Below are 16,296 nucleotides of genomic sequence, written 5' to 3' on the forward strand. Positions count from 1 at the left end.
AGCTCCTGTACAATGTCACGAACCTCATTCCATAGTTCATCAGGCACTCTTATCTATCAGATCTAGGCCCTTAAATCTATTTCTCACTTCCACTGTATAATCATAAGGGATTTGATTTAGGTCATACGTGAATGGTCTAGTGGTTTTCCCTACTTCAATTTAAGTCTGAATTTGGCAATAAGGAGGTCATGGTCTGAGCCACAGTCAGCTCCTGGTGTTGTTTTTGCTGACTGTATAGAGCTTCTCCATTTTTGGCTGCAAAGAATATAATCAATCTGATTTCGGTGTTGACCATCTGGAAATGTCTATGTGTAGAGTCTTCTCTTATGTTGTTGGAAGAGGGTGTTTGCTATGACCAGTGCATTTTCTTGGCAAAACTCTGTAGTCTTTGCCCTGCTTCATTCCATATTCCAAGGCCAAATTTGCCTGTTACTCCAGGTGTTTTTTGACTTTCTACTTTTGCATTCCAGTCCCCTATAATGAAAAGGACATCTTTTTTGGGTGTTAGTTCTAAAAGGTCTTGTAGGTCCTAAGGAGAAAAAGAATTGTAAGGAAAGTCTATCCTCTACCTAGTTTGCTGTTACTGGGATAGTAACTCTGGAAACAATCTTTGATGTGTGAATGGAGTAGAGCAGATGATTATATTATAATAAATACATTACTGTTGTTTGTGAACAAGGTTCTCACTGTGGGAAAAGAAAGATAAAATATGGAATTGGGGAAGATGAGAGAACCCTGTAATGTTGGAGTCAAACAAGATTTCCTTGTAAACTCATAATTTCTTAATATGTCCTGGCTCTGTCCATTGAACGGCTGGGAAGCAGTGGCAGCTTCACAACAATGAGCACCTCGCACCCAGGCTTGTTTCTACACACATTTCCTACTAAGAGGAACCAGGGCTCCTTAAAAAAATGTTTGAGTCCAAGTCTGACACAGAGAACGTACAAGGTGAGCCTGGAGTGTTTCTGTTGTTGTTGTTTTTTGTGCCAGAAAATAAGGCAGATGGTGACACTTTAAAGGACACAGGAGCTGGCTTGTAGAAGCTCCCACCAGCCAAACTGAGACAACTTTAACATTTTTTAAAAAGCGGTAATGGATTATAATGTATTTGCATTGGAGGGAAAAAATTCGTGAGTTCATAGCACTGTTTCAGAAAAGGGATAAAATGACTTTCTTTACAAGATTGCGGGCTAATAGATGTGGCCGGAACTACAGGCTTCACAGAGTGCCGTTCTGCAGCCACCAGTGCGGTAAGTGGCTCAGGCGGGGACCTTTTGGACTGTTGCCCGCCAGGCTTCTCTGTCCATGGTATTCTCCAGGCAAGATGCACTGGAGTGAGTTGCCATGCCCTCCTCCAGGGAACCTTCCCAACCTGAGAATCAAACCCGAGTCCCCTGTGTCCCCTGCATTGGCAGGCAGGTTCTTTGCCCACTGAGGCATCAGTCAGTCCCCAGGGAGCATCAGTGGGTAATAAAGCTGTTGTGTGGGAAGCTGTTGGACAACAGGATGGTCGTACAGTCTCAGAATAGCACTCCACCCATTTCCCACTAATTTAAGTGGGAAAATGTAGATTTACCAGTGAGAAATCTTAGGAGCACCAGCTTACCTAAGTCATCAAACCTATCCTCACCAGAAATGGGCGAGCTGTGTCACATCAGTTATCTAACACTCTTTTAAAATGTTGAATTTGAACCTAATCCTAAAGAGACAGACAAATCTATTGCAGGCCATTCAATAAAGCAACCGGCTGGAACTCTTCTGTATGTTGGTGTTAGAAGAGACCAAGAAAAGTAGGTTGGGGTGGGGGGAGGGGGTGATATTCTAGATTAAATGAATCTAAAAGCTATGAATAAATGCAGTTCTAAGATCTATGACTGGATCCTGTATTGAGGCAGTTGGAAACAACTGTATAGGAGATTAGTGAAAGAATTAGGGAAATTTGAATACAGGCTATATACGAGATAATATTATATCAAAGGTAAACTCACTGGGTGTGCTGTTGGCATTGTGGTTATATAGAATTTTAGGGGCCCAAGGGGGTATATGCTGACATAGTTAGGGGTAAAATGTCATGACATCTGCAACTCTCAAATGGGAAAAAGTGTATCATCATAAAAAGATAAAGCAAGTGTGACAAGTGTTAATTGGTGAATCTAGATGAAGGGTATGTAAGTATTCATCATGCTGCTCATTTAACTTTAATATATAGGTTTGAGATTCTTCCCAGAAAATATTGGGGTAAAACAAATGCGAGCTGTAGTGGCCAGGGAAGGCTTCACAGAATCAGGGCCATTTGACCAAAGCCTTGAAAAGGCAGAAGTGAAGAGAAGGGATGGAGGCCATGATAAAGCAGAGGCGAGAATGAGTGCAGCATCTTTTAAGATCCAATAGAGGCAGGAGAAAGTGAGCAATAAGAGTGAATTTGAAAGGGCGCTTGGAGCCACTTGATGAAAAGCCTTTAGTAGTAGGTGACACACATATCTGATCATATAGAGAGTAACAAGGGAAATCCTAGGTTCTTGATCTGAGGGGACCCAAAGAAATAGTGTTTGGGAAAGTTAGTCCATTGTGGTAGAATACTGGAGGCACTGGAGAGTGAAAACAAGAGCTGTTTTCTTTTTTATTTTAGTAATTTGAGGCAGTGGACATATGGCTTAAAGTGACGGATAGCAATGATAATGGAAAGGAAGGAGCAATTCTGGGAAAACGTAAAAGGACTTAGCAGTCTCTGTAACTGACTGGATAAATATGGGGCTTAATGAGAAGTTGGATCAGAAGATCTGTCTCAGTGATGCCATTTAGAGGGCCACAGATTTGGGGGAACTTCTCTGCTTTCCTGGGCTTCCTATGTTCCCATCGGATTTAGGCTGATTGGAGTCTGATCTCTGCTGCTAAAGTTTAATGGGAATGTCATCAGGAAGAGGGGGAAACGTGCATGATAGTCTTGATCTGCTGATACAAGCATTTCTTCCTCCTCTAATTCTAATTCTTCCTTTAAGCTCTAAAAGGAGGAAAAAACCCTGTACCTGTTAAAATTATGTTGTAATCCCCCTTGTCCTCGGCTGTCTCCGCCCTATGCGGTGACTTTTTTTTTTTTTGAGAGGAACTTTCCATGGCTGCTGAAATGATCCTTGTCTTTGCCCCAGCAGTCCTGTACAGCCAGGTGCATAAACCTTGGCCTAGTGTGCCCTTAGTTATGTTGAACAGTTCACAACCCAGCCCAAATGCAAAACCAAACCAGGTTAGGTTACCAGACCGTTCCTTCTAAGCTTTAATGTGGGCATAGGAAACCAGTCTTTCACAGAGCCGAGCAGAACCAGGCAAGGAGGAAGCCCAAGCTGTCCTAGGATGGGATGGGTTTTCTTCTGAGGTAGTGAGCAGGGAGGAGTTCATGCCCATTCTGGGTAATCCAGTGGTGGGATGTGATGGATGTGGCCGAAGACACCAGACGAGCAGCTGGAAGAAAAGACCTTTAAAAGTTTATTCTGCGAATCCCTCGCTGCTGCAGGAAGTAGCTCTGCCCCTCAGCGTTTGCACTGAAGTTTCGTTTATCTGCCTCATCCATTACCTGCAAGCGACTGCGTCTCACTCACTGTTGTACCCCTAGCGCCAGCACAGTATCTAAAGCAGCACTGTCCAACAGAACTTTCTTCAGTGAAGGAACTGTTGTAATCTGCACTATTCTATAAGGTAGCCACCAGCTGAAGTACAACTGAGAAACTGAACTGTAAATTTTGTTTTAAATTTACATATCTGTGTGGCTAGTGGCTATTGTATTAAATAACAGAGGTTTGGATTCTAAGACTTTCCCTCCCCCATTTTATTGAGATCTAATTGACATATAGCACTACCTAATTTTAAGATGGACAGCATAAGGACTTGGCACCCACGTATTGCAAAATAATTACCACAGGGATCTTCCCTGGTGGTCTAGTGGCTAAGACTCCATGCTGCAGATTCAGGGGGCCTGGGTTCAACCCAGGTCAGGAACTAGATCCCCATGCAGCAACTAAGACCACCCCTCCGCACAGCCACAATTAAATAAAACGATGACCACAGTAAGTTTAGCTATCATTCGTAGATTCTAGGACGTTTACTTAATGATAAGCTACGTTGAATCTTTACCTTGGATGAGGAGGTGGAGGTCAGGGCAGGGCATGATAGACTAGAATAATTTGAAGACAGCCAGAAGTTGTAGCTTCTGGAAGTTTGCCTTCTTGTCTGGTTGACAGGTGTAGTAATGGGGAGTAGAGCAGAAGGAACATCGAGGAGGAAGGAGCAGTGTGTGCCACACATGACGTGGGGCGCAGGAGCCAGAAACCACGGCAAGTGAGAGAACAGGGAAGAGCGGGGACCAAACAGGACGGCGCACTTGCCATGCCAGGCGTGGGGAGTGCTGACCGACAAGACCGCCGTGACCTCATGGACCTTACCGCCCAGAGACAGACGAACAAGCGGTCGCATTGAGTGTTCACACTGCAGTTAGGATAGGCACTGGGAGCTGCAGTTACGGTGGAGGGGCTGGCTAACTAGCGCTTCCTGTTGGCTGCTGCATCTGTGACCTTTCTCCCAGGTGCAGTGGTGAAACTCTGAAAGGTTTCAATCAGCAACAAGGTGCAGGCAAATCTGCAGTTCAGTAAGCTGGATCTACTGTACTGTGGCCAGTGGTTTTTCTTGTGAACCAACCGTCTCCAGTGTCTTGTCTGGTTTATGTCTTGTTTTGTTTTCCTTTCTTCCTCTTTTCCTGCATCACTCTCTCCTGGGCCCCACGTTTTTCTTCTTCCTTGATGTCCTTCTGTCTCTGATCCAAAGATCAGCCAGTAAAAAGCAGTCTCACCTGTCCAGGTAAGTGGGGTGCCAGGGTGAGGGGGGAGGAACCACCCCCTTTTATATGTAAAAGTTATGTACTTGTATGTATTAGTTGAATAGTTAATACTTTCACATGACTTAGAGTTTAAACGGTAACAAATGAGAAGATAATCGAAAGGTTCCAACTCCATCCCTTTCCCCGGCAGTTTTCTCCCTCAGCGGCAGCCAGGGATATACGTTTCTTTTGTACCCTTCCAGAGAGATTTTGCATGTTTTGTATATATATGTAAACAAACATATAAGCAAATCATTTTCTTCTCTCTTACCATCTACATAATTCTGCATCATGTTTTTTCAATCAACAATGTTTCTTGGAGACCATTCCTTGTCTTATATAAAGAGACCCCTCATTCTTTTATAGACTGAAGGCTGTGTCATTATATTGATATCCTGCAGTTTATTTAACCAGTCACCCGCTGCGAACACTTAGATTCTTTGCAGTGTTTTGCCTCCGCACAAGGGCCTCCGTGAAGACCCTTTTACGTAGTCATTTGCTGGATATGGCTAGGAGACGCCCTCTGGAGGGGCAGCAACTATTGATTAGGAACTGGCAGCTCAGACACTTTTCTAAAAAGGAGAGGCATAGTAAAGATCTGAGCTTCTCCTGTTCCTGCAAGGCCCTGTTATTAGATCTGGTTTGGTGATCCCTGGTACTTTGAGATTTTAGGGCTGTAATAGTTTCTAAGCAGGATGCCCTAAGCTGGCTGTAGAAATGGGATTGGAATATACCATCAAACAGACCCGATTTCTGTTCTCCATGGTACACATAAAATAAATGGAATCTCAGAAGCTTGGGTGATGACCATTCTACTCCGCCTTTCTAGAAAAGGGTTCAAATTGCCAGTTATCCAACAGGTGAAGTTGCCAGTTACCCGGCTAAAGGCCTGGTCAGCCTCCTAGAGACACTTGTTTTGGAGAGGGATGAGGAGCCTAAGCTAGAGTGAGGGCGAGTGTCTCTGCTCCCGCCCCTTCTGTCCTCGGCTGTGCCCTGCAGGCCTGTGTGTGTTTTTGACCCTCCCATCCTTGGCTTGCAGTCTCCTCTTCCTCGCAAATCATTGCCTAAACTAACTAGCTGTTTGTTTTTTCCTATCTTTTTCTCGCATTCATTTTCTCCGCCGCGTCCGTTCTGTTCCATCAGCCCCATTGCAGCCTGGTAAGACCCACCACGCGTGTGTCTGTGCACACCCTGTTCTTGCTATTGTCTCTTTGTCTCCTGACTCCAGGAAGGGCTATTTCCCTTGACGCCTTGCTGGGTATTAAAGAGATCATATCTGCTCTGCCCACCTAGCATTCCAGATAGGTGGTATTGCCCGTGGTGCAGACATGGCCAGTCTCCCACCAGATGGAGCGGGGTACAGAGTGAGAGGGTCAGTCTCTTGTTACCCAAGACTCAGGGCCCCTGTCGACAGAGCTTCCTTCTGCTACGAGGGTGGTCCCTCCCTGCTCAGTTCGTTGATGTGCTTTTCTTACTCTTTCTCCAGGTTAAGTAGCCTGTCTTTGGGAGATTCAGCACCTGAACGCAAGTCCCCTTCTCACCACCGCCAGCCCTCTGACACATCTGAGACAACAGGTAATCTTCTCAGGGCATCAACACATAGGCACAGAGGTGTTCACCCAGACAGACAGATCTGCATACCCTAGATACAAGACGACTTAGCCTTTATATTGAGCTCGTAATGTGCACGAGGCGTTGTGTTACGTGTTTTTACCGATTGTCTTATTCAGTCCTTTTATCAGTGGTAGAAAGTATCCCTCTTTTACAGATGAGGGAGCTGAGACACAGAGTGGTTAAAAAGTTTTCCAAGTGTGCAAACTTGTAAGAGACAAAACCAGGACCTGAAACCAGTGGGGTTGTAGCTGGAGCTCGTGCTTTCTCCGTTACAGGAAACAGTATCTAATACACGCCCACAGTGTACAGGATCACATACGTGCCCACAGGGATGGAGTCTGAGGGCAGTTACAGCCTGGCTTTCTTTTTCCCTGCGTTCTGTGTGTGATTGTGGCAGAAGGGGTTTTCTCTAGTCGTTTATCCTTCCCTGCATTTTGGCACAGGCCAGCCCTCAGTTGCCCCCATGAGTTATCCATCTCTGCAGAGGCAACACGCACTGGTGACCCACCTTCTGTATTCACTGAACGTGATTTAATGGAAAACTTCCAGGGTCACTTAGGCTTCGGTCCCGGGGTTGCTTCTCTGAGATATTAGTCTTCAGCCTGGCATTGGCCAGCCCCCTTTTTTGTCCAGTCCCACTCAAACAAGCCTAAAAAGAGAAACATGTACAAGAGAGACAACCACCTCCACACCTCAAGAAGGGAATTTCTTGTGTAGAATACAGAGTAGGTGACAGGGTTTTGTCGATTGCTGAGAAAGGCTTGCATTGCAAGAGTGTGTTTGGACAGGCTGTCGAGGGAATCCGGAAAGGCTCTCTGGAGGAAGAACCACACTAGGGCTCTGCTTGTTTGGCCCTGGCTTGTGTGCCCTGACTTCGCAGTGACAGACCCAGCTGAAGCCCCTTCCCCTCCGCCCTCTCGCCAGGTCTGGTTCAGCGCTGCGTCATCATCCAGAGGGACCAGCATGGCTTCGGCTTCACAGTCAGCGGGGACCGCATCGTCCTGGTGCAGTCTGTGCGGCCTGGTGAGTGCTGTGTCCCCCTCGCCAGCAGTGGACAGTTCTTAGAAAGTCACCGTGGGTGTGACAGTGCCATAGGACTTGGAGAACTTGCATGTGCTTTTACTAGAGGCCTGGGCGTCCTGTGGCATGCATGGTTCATTCTAGAATTGGTTCCCTGGGCACATCTGGGGATGCCTCCACAATACTAAGCATTTCTAGGGCTCACACTCTGGGCTTGATTTCCCTGTTGGAATTGTGAAAAAGGCAAAATAGCCCTCAGGTCATCAGGCAGGTGCCTGATTGCCCTCCAGGGGAGCTCCTTGTCCCAGGTTGGAAGATGCCATGGAGAAATCGAAGACCCACTTTCTTCTTCCCGCCTTCACATGACCTCGCTCCAAGCACAGATGGTTACTGTGCTGCAGCATTCACAGTTGAGGCAGGCATTCTGTTCCAGATATCTGTGCAGATACAATTACACTAAGTAATAAATGACTGAAAGATGTATGTTGGACAGTACACAAGAAGAAGGGTTACTTGGAAGGTTGTGTTGAGCTAGTTTGTTCGAAGCATAGTATCTCCCTTCTTATTAGTTTGGGGAGCCTTCTTAGAAGAAAATCGGATTTCAGGAGTAGTTTGAAAGATGGCCATAGAGAACATGTTGACGAGATGGGAGTTTGGTGGGAAGCGAGTAGCGAGTGGGAGGGCATTGTAAGCAAATCAGTTGTGTATGGAAAAGCTTCAGGTATTTCAGAGCTCTGTAATGTCTGGTGGTAGAATCACTGTTGTTAAGTGACCCAGATTGAAAACTAGGAGCAGGAAGGAGATGGGAGTGGCGAAGAATATGAGGCAAGTGTCTCTAAAAAGAGTGAACCTCATTGTAGCAAATGGGATTGGTCCTGGCAGCATGGTACATCCCAAGCAGGAAAAAGAGTACAAGGAAAGGGGTAGGTAACTGGCCAGCATTTTCCTACTAAGTAGAGTGCAAAATGGAAAGGATATGTGCTTTACTTAACTTTGGAAGAAATATTTGGAATTTATTTATGTGAAAGGTGAAAAGGGAATTTCAAATTCATGACCAAAATGAGGTATGTGGGCCATACGAGGATATAAATAATTAGCACTCCTTATGTTTGGGAGTTAACTTTTATCAGGGGGAGGTTTGCTTTTCATATCCTAGGGTAGAACTCTGAAAAGAAACTTCTTTGCTTCTGTATTCTCTCGAGGTTCCTGGACTCGGGTGAGAGAGCGAGTGGGACTGCCAGTAACTTGTACTTTGCCTCTGTGATCTCTTTGATACAGAATGTATGAGGATCCCCTCCAGTGAATTATGAGTTCAGGGCTCCTCCAATTTTTACCCGCCTCTTAGGCCTGAGCAGAGTCAGACTCAGAGAGGAAAGAACAAAAGGATGGCTTGCAGTGAAATATGAGTTTTGGAAAATATGTGTATGAATGTGTATTTTGGGCAGGAGAGAGGAAGAGACATCATTTGGATTGGCATCGAAATCACAAGAGTAGCACCGCAGTTGTTATTATCTTTTCCAGATTGTAGGCTTCTCAGGTCACTGTCCAAGTGCAGTCTGTGCTCTGCTCCATTAGAATCACCTGGGCCCTTAGGACGATTGAATCCTCATTCCAGGCCCAAGTCCCGAAGCGCTGGGTCACCCTCTGACAAGGGGCCAAGGAATGTGCTTTCTGACAAACTCTTCTGGTGATTCTCGTGCTTACTGAAGTCTATAACTTCTTCTCTAATTCCTTTACTCTGGAAAGTTTAAATTTTTTTTAATCACTAAGTTATTAGTGTTTCATGCATTCAGGCAAAATCACTCTTACCCTCCACCTTTAATTTCTAGATGACAGTGTAAAAGAGAGTTTTCAAGCTAGTACTTTTCCCACAAATAGCACACTTTAGATTGGGTAGTCTGGATCCCAATACTAAAAAGCCAAATTGGAATGTAGTCATCACTGTAATTTCTCTTTTTGGACTAGAAACATATAGATGTACTTTGTGGGAGTTTTGTTTTGATCAGACGAATGCAATTTACGGATTTAATGATCATCGGGGTAAATTTACAAAAATCATAGTTTTTATGCTTCTCATGAAGCATAAGTGTTTCCTGTGCTTTCTGAGTACTACTTAACTCATTTAAAACTACATTTTGCCCTCCATATCCGTGAGTTTCGAATCTGAGAATTCTACATCCATAGATTCAACCAACTGCAGCCCAGAATTTCCATCTGCAGTTAGTTCAGTCAAATGTGAACCCGGAAGGTATTGTACTATGCCGTTTTAAGTAAGGCACTTGAGCACGTGCAGGAGGTCCTAGAATTAATCCCCAGTGGATACCCAGGGACGACTATACATGGTGGTCAGAACCGCTGCGGCTGCAGAACCATTTTTTTAACAGAAAATAAAGCAGTGATCATTATCTTCCTTAATGCTAGGAATACCCACAATGTCTTTTATGAACCTCTCAGGGCTTAGGGACCAGGATTTGAAAACTCTTGTTGCAATTCTTTTCTCATACCGTATATTCCTCTTAATAATTACTTCAACAGTTATTTAATACAGTAAACTCGTTCTTCCCACTGGATAATAGAAATAAACTCTTATTTGACCTTGGAACATATCCAGACACATTCACATAAAGCACACATTGCTCTCCCCGGAGTCCGGCCCTGCCTCTCTGCCAGTGTGGCCTGGCGCTCAGAGGAGAAGTCTGCTTCTGAGCCAGGTGGCGAAAAGAACAGGAGATGGGACCTCAGACAGTCCAGTCTAGCTCAAAGGTAGTTGTGGCCCTGGAGCAGAATAGGATACATACCCAGCATGTGAAATACTTAACACAGAGATGAGAAGAGATTTGAGGGGGAAGGTGATCTGGCAGGTTCATGAGTGGAGACTCAGTGACCTCTGGAAAGGTGGTGGGTCTTCAGTGACCTCTGGAAGGTGGTGGGTCTTCACTGACCAGGCCTTCTGCTTCCTCACAGGAGGTGCAGCCATGAAAGCCGGTGTGAAAGAAGGTGACCGGATCATCAAAGTGAGTGAAGTTCCCTCCCTGGGTGACAACCCCCCTCCCCCGCCGGCGGGGACAGGGAGTGCAGGGTCACTTCTGGCCTTGGCCCCTCCTGTACACTTCCGTTTTCATAGCATCTGTCATCAGCCACTGACCAGGAGGGTGGTACAATGACAGAGAATACCATGACAGAGAATGGGGACTAAGATAGCTGGGTTCCGTATTCTAGGCCCTTCTTGACTGTGACTAAGATCTATAACAGGTTTTACTATACTAAAGAGCCCTGATAAATGGCTCCCTAAAGAAGTGGCTTTGACCTAAGAAAATGATCCCCTAGGCTTCCACTGCCATTACTCAGTCATGTCATTTGTCCCCCAACAGGTGAACGGCACCATGGTGACTAATAGCTCACACCTGGAGGTGGTGAAGCTCATCAAATGTGAGTTGGAAAGAGGTGGCAATGAAAGAAAGTCAGGGAGCAGATGCACGGGGGGCACAGGGGGAAGCAGGCCTGTTGACCCAGCAGGGTTCCTCTGTAGACGCGGGAGGTGGCTAAAGTCTTTAATCTTGGCCTGATCATCGTAGACTGCCACGGTTCCCTCCTGTCATTTCAGGTGGAGACGCTATTAATCTCTCATCCGACACGTTTATTTTTCTACCCATCTTTGCACTACCTTTTAGATCATGTTCTACTAAGACCAGGTCTCACTCAAATACCACTCACTCCCCTCTCCCAATCCTGGGAAACAAGGGACTGAGTGGGCAGCTCCCAAGTAGTTGTGGGTGGGGTTTTGGTTGAGGCCTCTGCCTGAGGAAAGGGAAGGAAAGGAGCCTTGTGCTGGTGTAGGATGGAAGGACAGGAATTAGAGAACAGGTGGGGCATTAACCGTGAGGAGAACTTCACCTGCAGAATTATAAGCTTAATGGAAGGAGAGGGGAGAACTGCCTCCTTTGTGCCTGAGTGTCTGCTGTTGCAAACAGCACCACTTGAGCAGCCCTCTGTTTGTCTTCCTCCAGCTGGGGCCTATGTTGCTCTCACCCTCCTGGGCTCTTCGCCCTCATCCGTTGGTGTCTCTGGGCCCCAGCAGGACCCAGCCCCAGCAGGAGCTCCCCGAGTCACCCCAGTGGTCCCCCCACCGCCACCTCCTCCACCTCTGCCACCTCCACAGCGCATCACAGGACCCAGACCTCTGCAGGTAATGGTCCCCCTGCTCCTCTCCTCATTCTGGTGTCCCTTTGAAGAGCTGCCCACTGGAATGGAACCAGGTTAAATCGAATGGCATGCCAGTAGGAAGAGACAAGAAAAAGAACTATATGAAGGCCATCAAAAAAGTGGAACAAAATGAGAACTACATTAAAAGGGCGTTTTGTGCTATAGTGTCCTCTTCCATGTAAGTGCATATGTGGTTTATCAGGTAGCAGCGTGCAGTGTTTCCTGTGTGCGTGCAGGACTCTAAGAAGGCCCTTTGAGAGTGTTCCTCTCCATCAGGGTGAGGGTGCACACCTCCAGGCATGGTCAGAGGAGTCTGTAAAGACTGTTAACAGTCACTGTTGCAAAGATGTGGAATAAGTCAAGGAGTAAAGGAGAGGCTTCCTGGGGAAAAAGAAGGCCTGGAGGAATGAAATATGGAGCCCAGTCTATAGGGAAGAGAGTCAGGAAAGAGGAAGACTAGTAGAGGGAGAACCCAAGGACCAGGATAACCTGTGTGAGGAGTTAAAAAAGGACTAGAGGCAGAGAGTAATAGGGAACAGGATTTTCCGATTGGAAAGAAGACTGACCTGCAAGTCCTGGAAGACTTTAGAGAGCAATTTGATACCAGATGTGAAAAATAAGATTTTATGTTTATTGAGCTCCAGTGAGATAGTAAGTGTTATTCAAAACATTCTTACCACCCAGGCTGTCACGTCATAGCTTTCCTTGCCTGGGACTCACCTGGAGGAGGAGAATAAAGCTACTAATTGGGCCCCAACTCTCACCACTGTCATGTTTTCCACTCTTAGGATCCCGAATTTCAAAAACATGCCACCCAGATCCTTAGGAATATGCTGAGACAGGAGGAAAAGGAATTACAGGTAAGGTCACTGCTGAGGGTAGACTGGCCATTGCCTTCATGAGATAATACTTTATCAAAGCAATCAACCAAAGTGTACAACTTAATTTGCAGGCCATATGCTATCACAGGAAAACCTTAATGTCAAACCTCAGGACCTCTAAAGAATTGTCACAGGCCAGTGGAATTTGTTAAAGCAGAATTTGACTGATGCAGAGAGATTTCCAGGCATGGGCAATGATGTGCAGGGAGAACAAGAAGTTTAATTTGGCTGGAAGGAAACGACCAGATTCCAATAATAGCTGTGGCTTACAGCGAGCTCCTGGCCCCTCATTTCAGTTCTATTGTGCCCACTGTATGTAAACCATTGCTTTAATTCCTAAAAGATTTGATACTTCTTGCCCTCAACATGTTTACAATCTCATGGGGAAAATTCGTATTACAGTAGGAAAGAGAGTGGGAGGGACAAGGAAGAGAGCAGATTATTATTATTAATTAATAATGGGAGATGTAAGGGAAACTTCACTGAGAAGATTGTATTTCAGCTGGGCCTTGAAGAGTAGGGCTTCAGTAAGCAAAAGAGATGGGGAAGAGAATGGACAGCATAGCTCCAAGGCACCAAGACATGAAAATATACTCATTTACTTAACAAACATTAAGTTCCTACTTTGTGCCTAGATACTGTGTGTGCCGCAGTGGAGCTGGGGACAGGTGCTAGGGACGAAGGTTACAGTGGTTATAAAGATAAGTGAGCTATGAACCTTTCCTTTAAGGAGTTTATAATCTAGTAGAATATCAATGGATGGATGAAGGAAGAGTTGCACTGCAGTATAATAAGTGCTGATACTACTGTCATAGAGTAATCAAGACGGTGTGGTACTGATATAAGGATAGGCCTGTAAATCAGTGAAATAGAATTCAGAGTCCAGAGATTAACCCAGACATCTGTGGTCAGTTGGTTTTTTAAAAAGTGTCAAGATAGTTCAGTGAAGAAAGAACAGTCTTTTCAACAGATGGTTCTGGGACAGCAGGATATCTGTGCAAAGAATGAGTTTGGATTCTTTCTTCACACAGTAAATAAATTTAAACACATTAATAAAATTTAAGTCAAACTGGATCAAAGACTTAAATATAAGAGTTAAAACTATTTTTAAGAACTATAAAACTCTTAGTAGAAAACATGGGTATTTATTCCTTGATAAACCACTTGGACTAGATGGTGGTTTCCTCGCTGTGACACCAAAAGCATAAATAACCAAAAAAAAAGAAAAGATAAATCAGACTTAATCAAAATTGAAAGCTTTTGTGCATCAAAGGACACTATCAAGAAACTTTAAAAAGACAACCACAGAATAGGAGGAAATATTTGCAGCTCATATAGGTCTCAGTTTATTTCAGTTCAGTTGCTCAGTCGTGTCCAACTCTTTGCAGCCCCATGGACTGCAGCACACCAGGCCTCCCTGTCCATCACCAAATCCTGGAGTTTACCCAAATTCACGTCCACTGAGTCAGTGATGCCATCCAACCATCTCATCCTCTGTCGTCCCCTTCTCCTCCCACCTTCAATCTTTCCCAGCATCAGGGTCTTTTCAAACATGTCAGTTCTTTGTATCACGTGGCCAAAGTTTTGGAGTTTCAGCTTTAACATCAGTCCTTCCAATGAACACTCAGGACTGATCTCCTTTAGGATGGACTGGTTGGATCTCCTTGCAGTCCAAGGGACTCTCAAGAGTCTTCTCCAACACCACAGTTCAAAAGCATCAATTCTTCGGCGCTCAGCTTTCTTTATAGTCCAACTCTCACATCTATACATGACCACTGGAGAAACCGTAGCCTTGACTAGATGGACCTTTGTTGGCAAAGTAATGTCTCTGCTTTTTAATATGCTGTCTAGGTTGGTCATAACTTCCCTTCCAAGGAGTAAGCGTCTTTTAATTTCATGGCTGCAGTGATTTTAGAGCTCAAAAAAATAAAGTCTGCCACTGTTTCCACTGTTTCCGCATCTATTTGCCATGAACATATAGGTCTAGTACCTGAATATGTAATAGATACTTAAAAATCAACCCAGTTTAAAAGTTAGCTAAGAATTTGAATGGACAGTCCAATAAAGAAGACATACGAATGGCCAGTAAACACATGAAAAGATGCTCAGTATTATTAGTCATTAGAAAGAGGCCAACCAATGCTTTGAGATACCACCGCACACCCACTTGGATGGCCAGAGCCAAAATAACAGCTGTTGGTGAAAATGCGGAGAAATTGGAGAAATGTTTGTTTATATTTTGTCTACATATTCACTATCCTACTCTACTCCCACTGTTAATGTGAAAATGCAGAGTGGTGCAGCCAGTTCTTCAAAATATTAAACACAGAAATATGATCTGTCAACTCCATGAACCTAAGTATATACGCAAGAGAGTTAAAGGCATAGAACCTCTTATGTGAACATTCATAATAGCATTTATTAATTGCATAATAGCCAAAAGGTGGAAACCACTCAGATTCTCATTAACTGATGTGTAAATGAACAAAATATGTTCTCTCCATAAAATGGGATATTATTCAGCCATATAAAAGAGAGAGGGACTGATGCATGCTTTGATACGGAAGAATCCTGAAAACGTACCAAGTGAGAGAAGCCAGACACCAAAGGCCACATATTGTATGATTCCATTTACGTGCAAGTCCAGAAGAGGTAAATCCATAAAAACAGAAAATAAATTAGTGGTTGCCAGGAGATGGAGGAAGGGAGAAACTGGGAGTGACTGCTTTCTTGTAGGGTTGAAGGAAGTGTTCTGGAATTAGATAGTGGAGATGTTTGTACAGCTCTGTGCATATACTAAAAATCACTGAATTATATACTTTAAAATGGTGAATTTATGAGAATTATATGTCGATAATAATTTTTACATTATTTAAATTATAGAAAGAAGGAATAATTAATTATACAATGATCAGAGAAAGTTCATGAGATGACATTTCAGTTGGGCTCAGTCTGTTTCACTCTGGAAAGTGCTTTGGGCCTTCAGTAACATGATGAGCTTGAAGTTTATTCTGAAAGCAGTTGGAATTGATCCAAGGGTTTGAGTAGTGGAGTGATCATATCTTCAAAACAGTGTTCTTTAGAAAAGTGTAGTAAGTGGATTGACACATAAGGAAACCTTCTCCGAGGCTGTTACATACAGTACATAAGAAATTTATCAACTAGAAGGGAGAAGTAAAGGAGAAGAAAGAAAAGACAGCCCCAAGTTTGGGTGCCTGGATAGATGGTGACGCCATTGATGAAGTGAGACAGAGGCGAGGAGAAGGATTTAGGGGAAAGAAATGACGGTCAGCTTTGGATGGACTGAGTTTAAAGCAGCCATGGGAGGTTCAGGTGAAAAGACCATCCTCCAGGCACATGGAGATAACAAGGATGAACCTCAGAAGAAAAGATTGGATTTTGAAATATTGATAGAGATCTGAGTAGCCTCAGCATACAGGTGGCAGTTGAAATTGGGAACTAGATGATATCACCAAGGACAGAGAAGAGGAGAGAGCTGAGGGTGGAATTTCAGAGCTTCTGTGCTTCTGTGACACACTGCATCAACCTCTAAACAGTTGCTGCTGTATTTGTATTTTATTATTTGTTTGTTCTCCTCTATTGGACTGAGTTCCTGAAGGCCAGGACCATGCCTGTGTTGGCATATTCCTCCTGCACAGCTGGCACGGGGCCTGGTGTGTGTCAGCTCTCTGTAGAGGTTTACAGAGCTGAAGG

At 44.6% G+C, this 16,296-nt stretch overlaps 1 protein-coding gene across 2 annotated transcripts in view; it reads left to right on the plus strand.

Moving 5' to 3' along the window:
• ARHGEF11 (Rho guanine nucleotide exchange factor (GEF) 11) overlaps positions 1 to 16,296 on the plus strand; it is a 117,881-nt gene that overhangs the window by 63,795 nt on the left and 37,790 nt on the right. For both annotated transcript variants that reach the window (XM_010838205.1, XM_010838206.1), the window contains exons 2-7: positions 6,351 to 6,439; positions 7,403 to 7,501; positions 10,463 to 10,512; positions 10,870 to 10,927; positions 11,506 to 11,684; positions 12,490 to 12,561. In XM_010838205.1, coding sequence (XP_010836507.1) covers positions 6,351 to 6,439; positions 7,403 to 7,501; positions 10,463 to 10,512; positions 10,870 to 10,927; positions 11,506 to 11,684; positions 12,490 to 12,561 — 547 coding nt within the window. The remainder of the gene's footprint in view (positions 1 to 6,350; positions 6,440 to 7,402; positions 7,502 to 10,462; positions 10,513 to 10,869; positions 10,928 to 11,505; positions 11,685 to 12,489; positions 12,562 to 16,296) is intronic.

The sequence above is a fragment of the Bison bison genome, unplaced genomic scaffold (genome assembly GCF_000754665.1).
Source record: "Bison bison bison isolate TAMUID 2011002044 unplaced genomic scaffold, Bison_UMD1.0 scf7180017864093, whole genome shotgun sequence".
In the NCBI taxonomy this organism is placed as follows: Eukaryota; Metazoa; Chordata; class Mammalia; order Artiodactyla; family Bovidae; genus Bison; species Bison bison.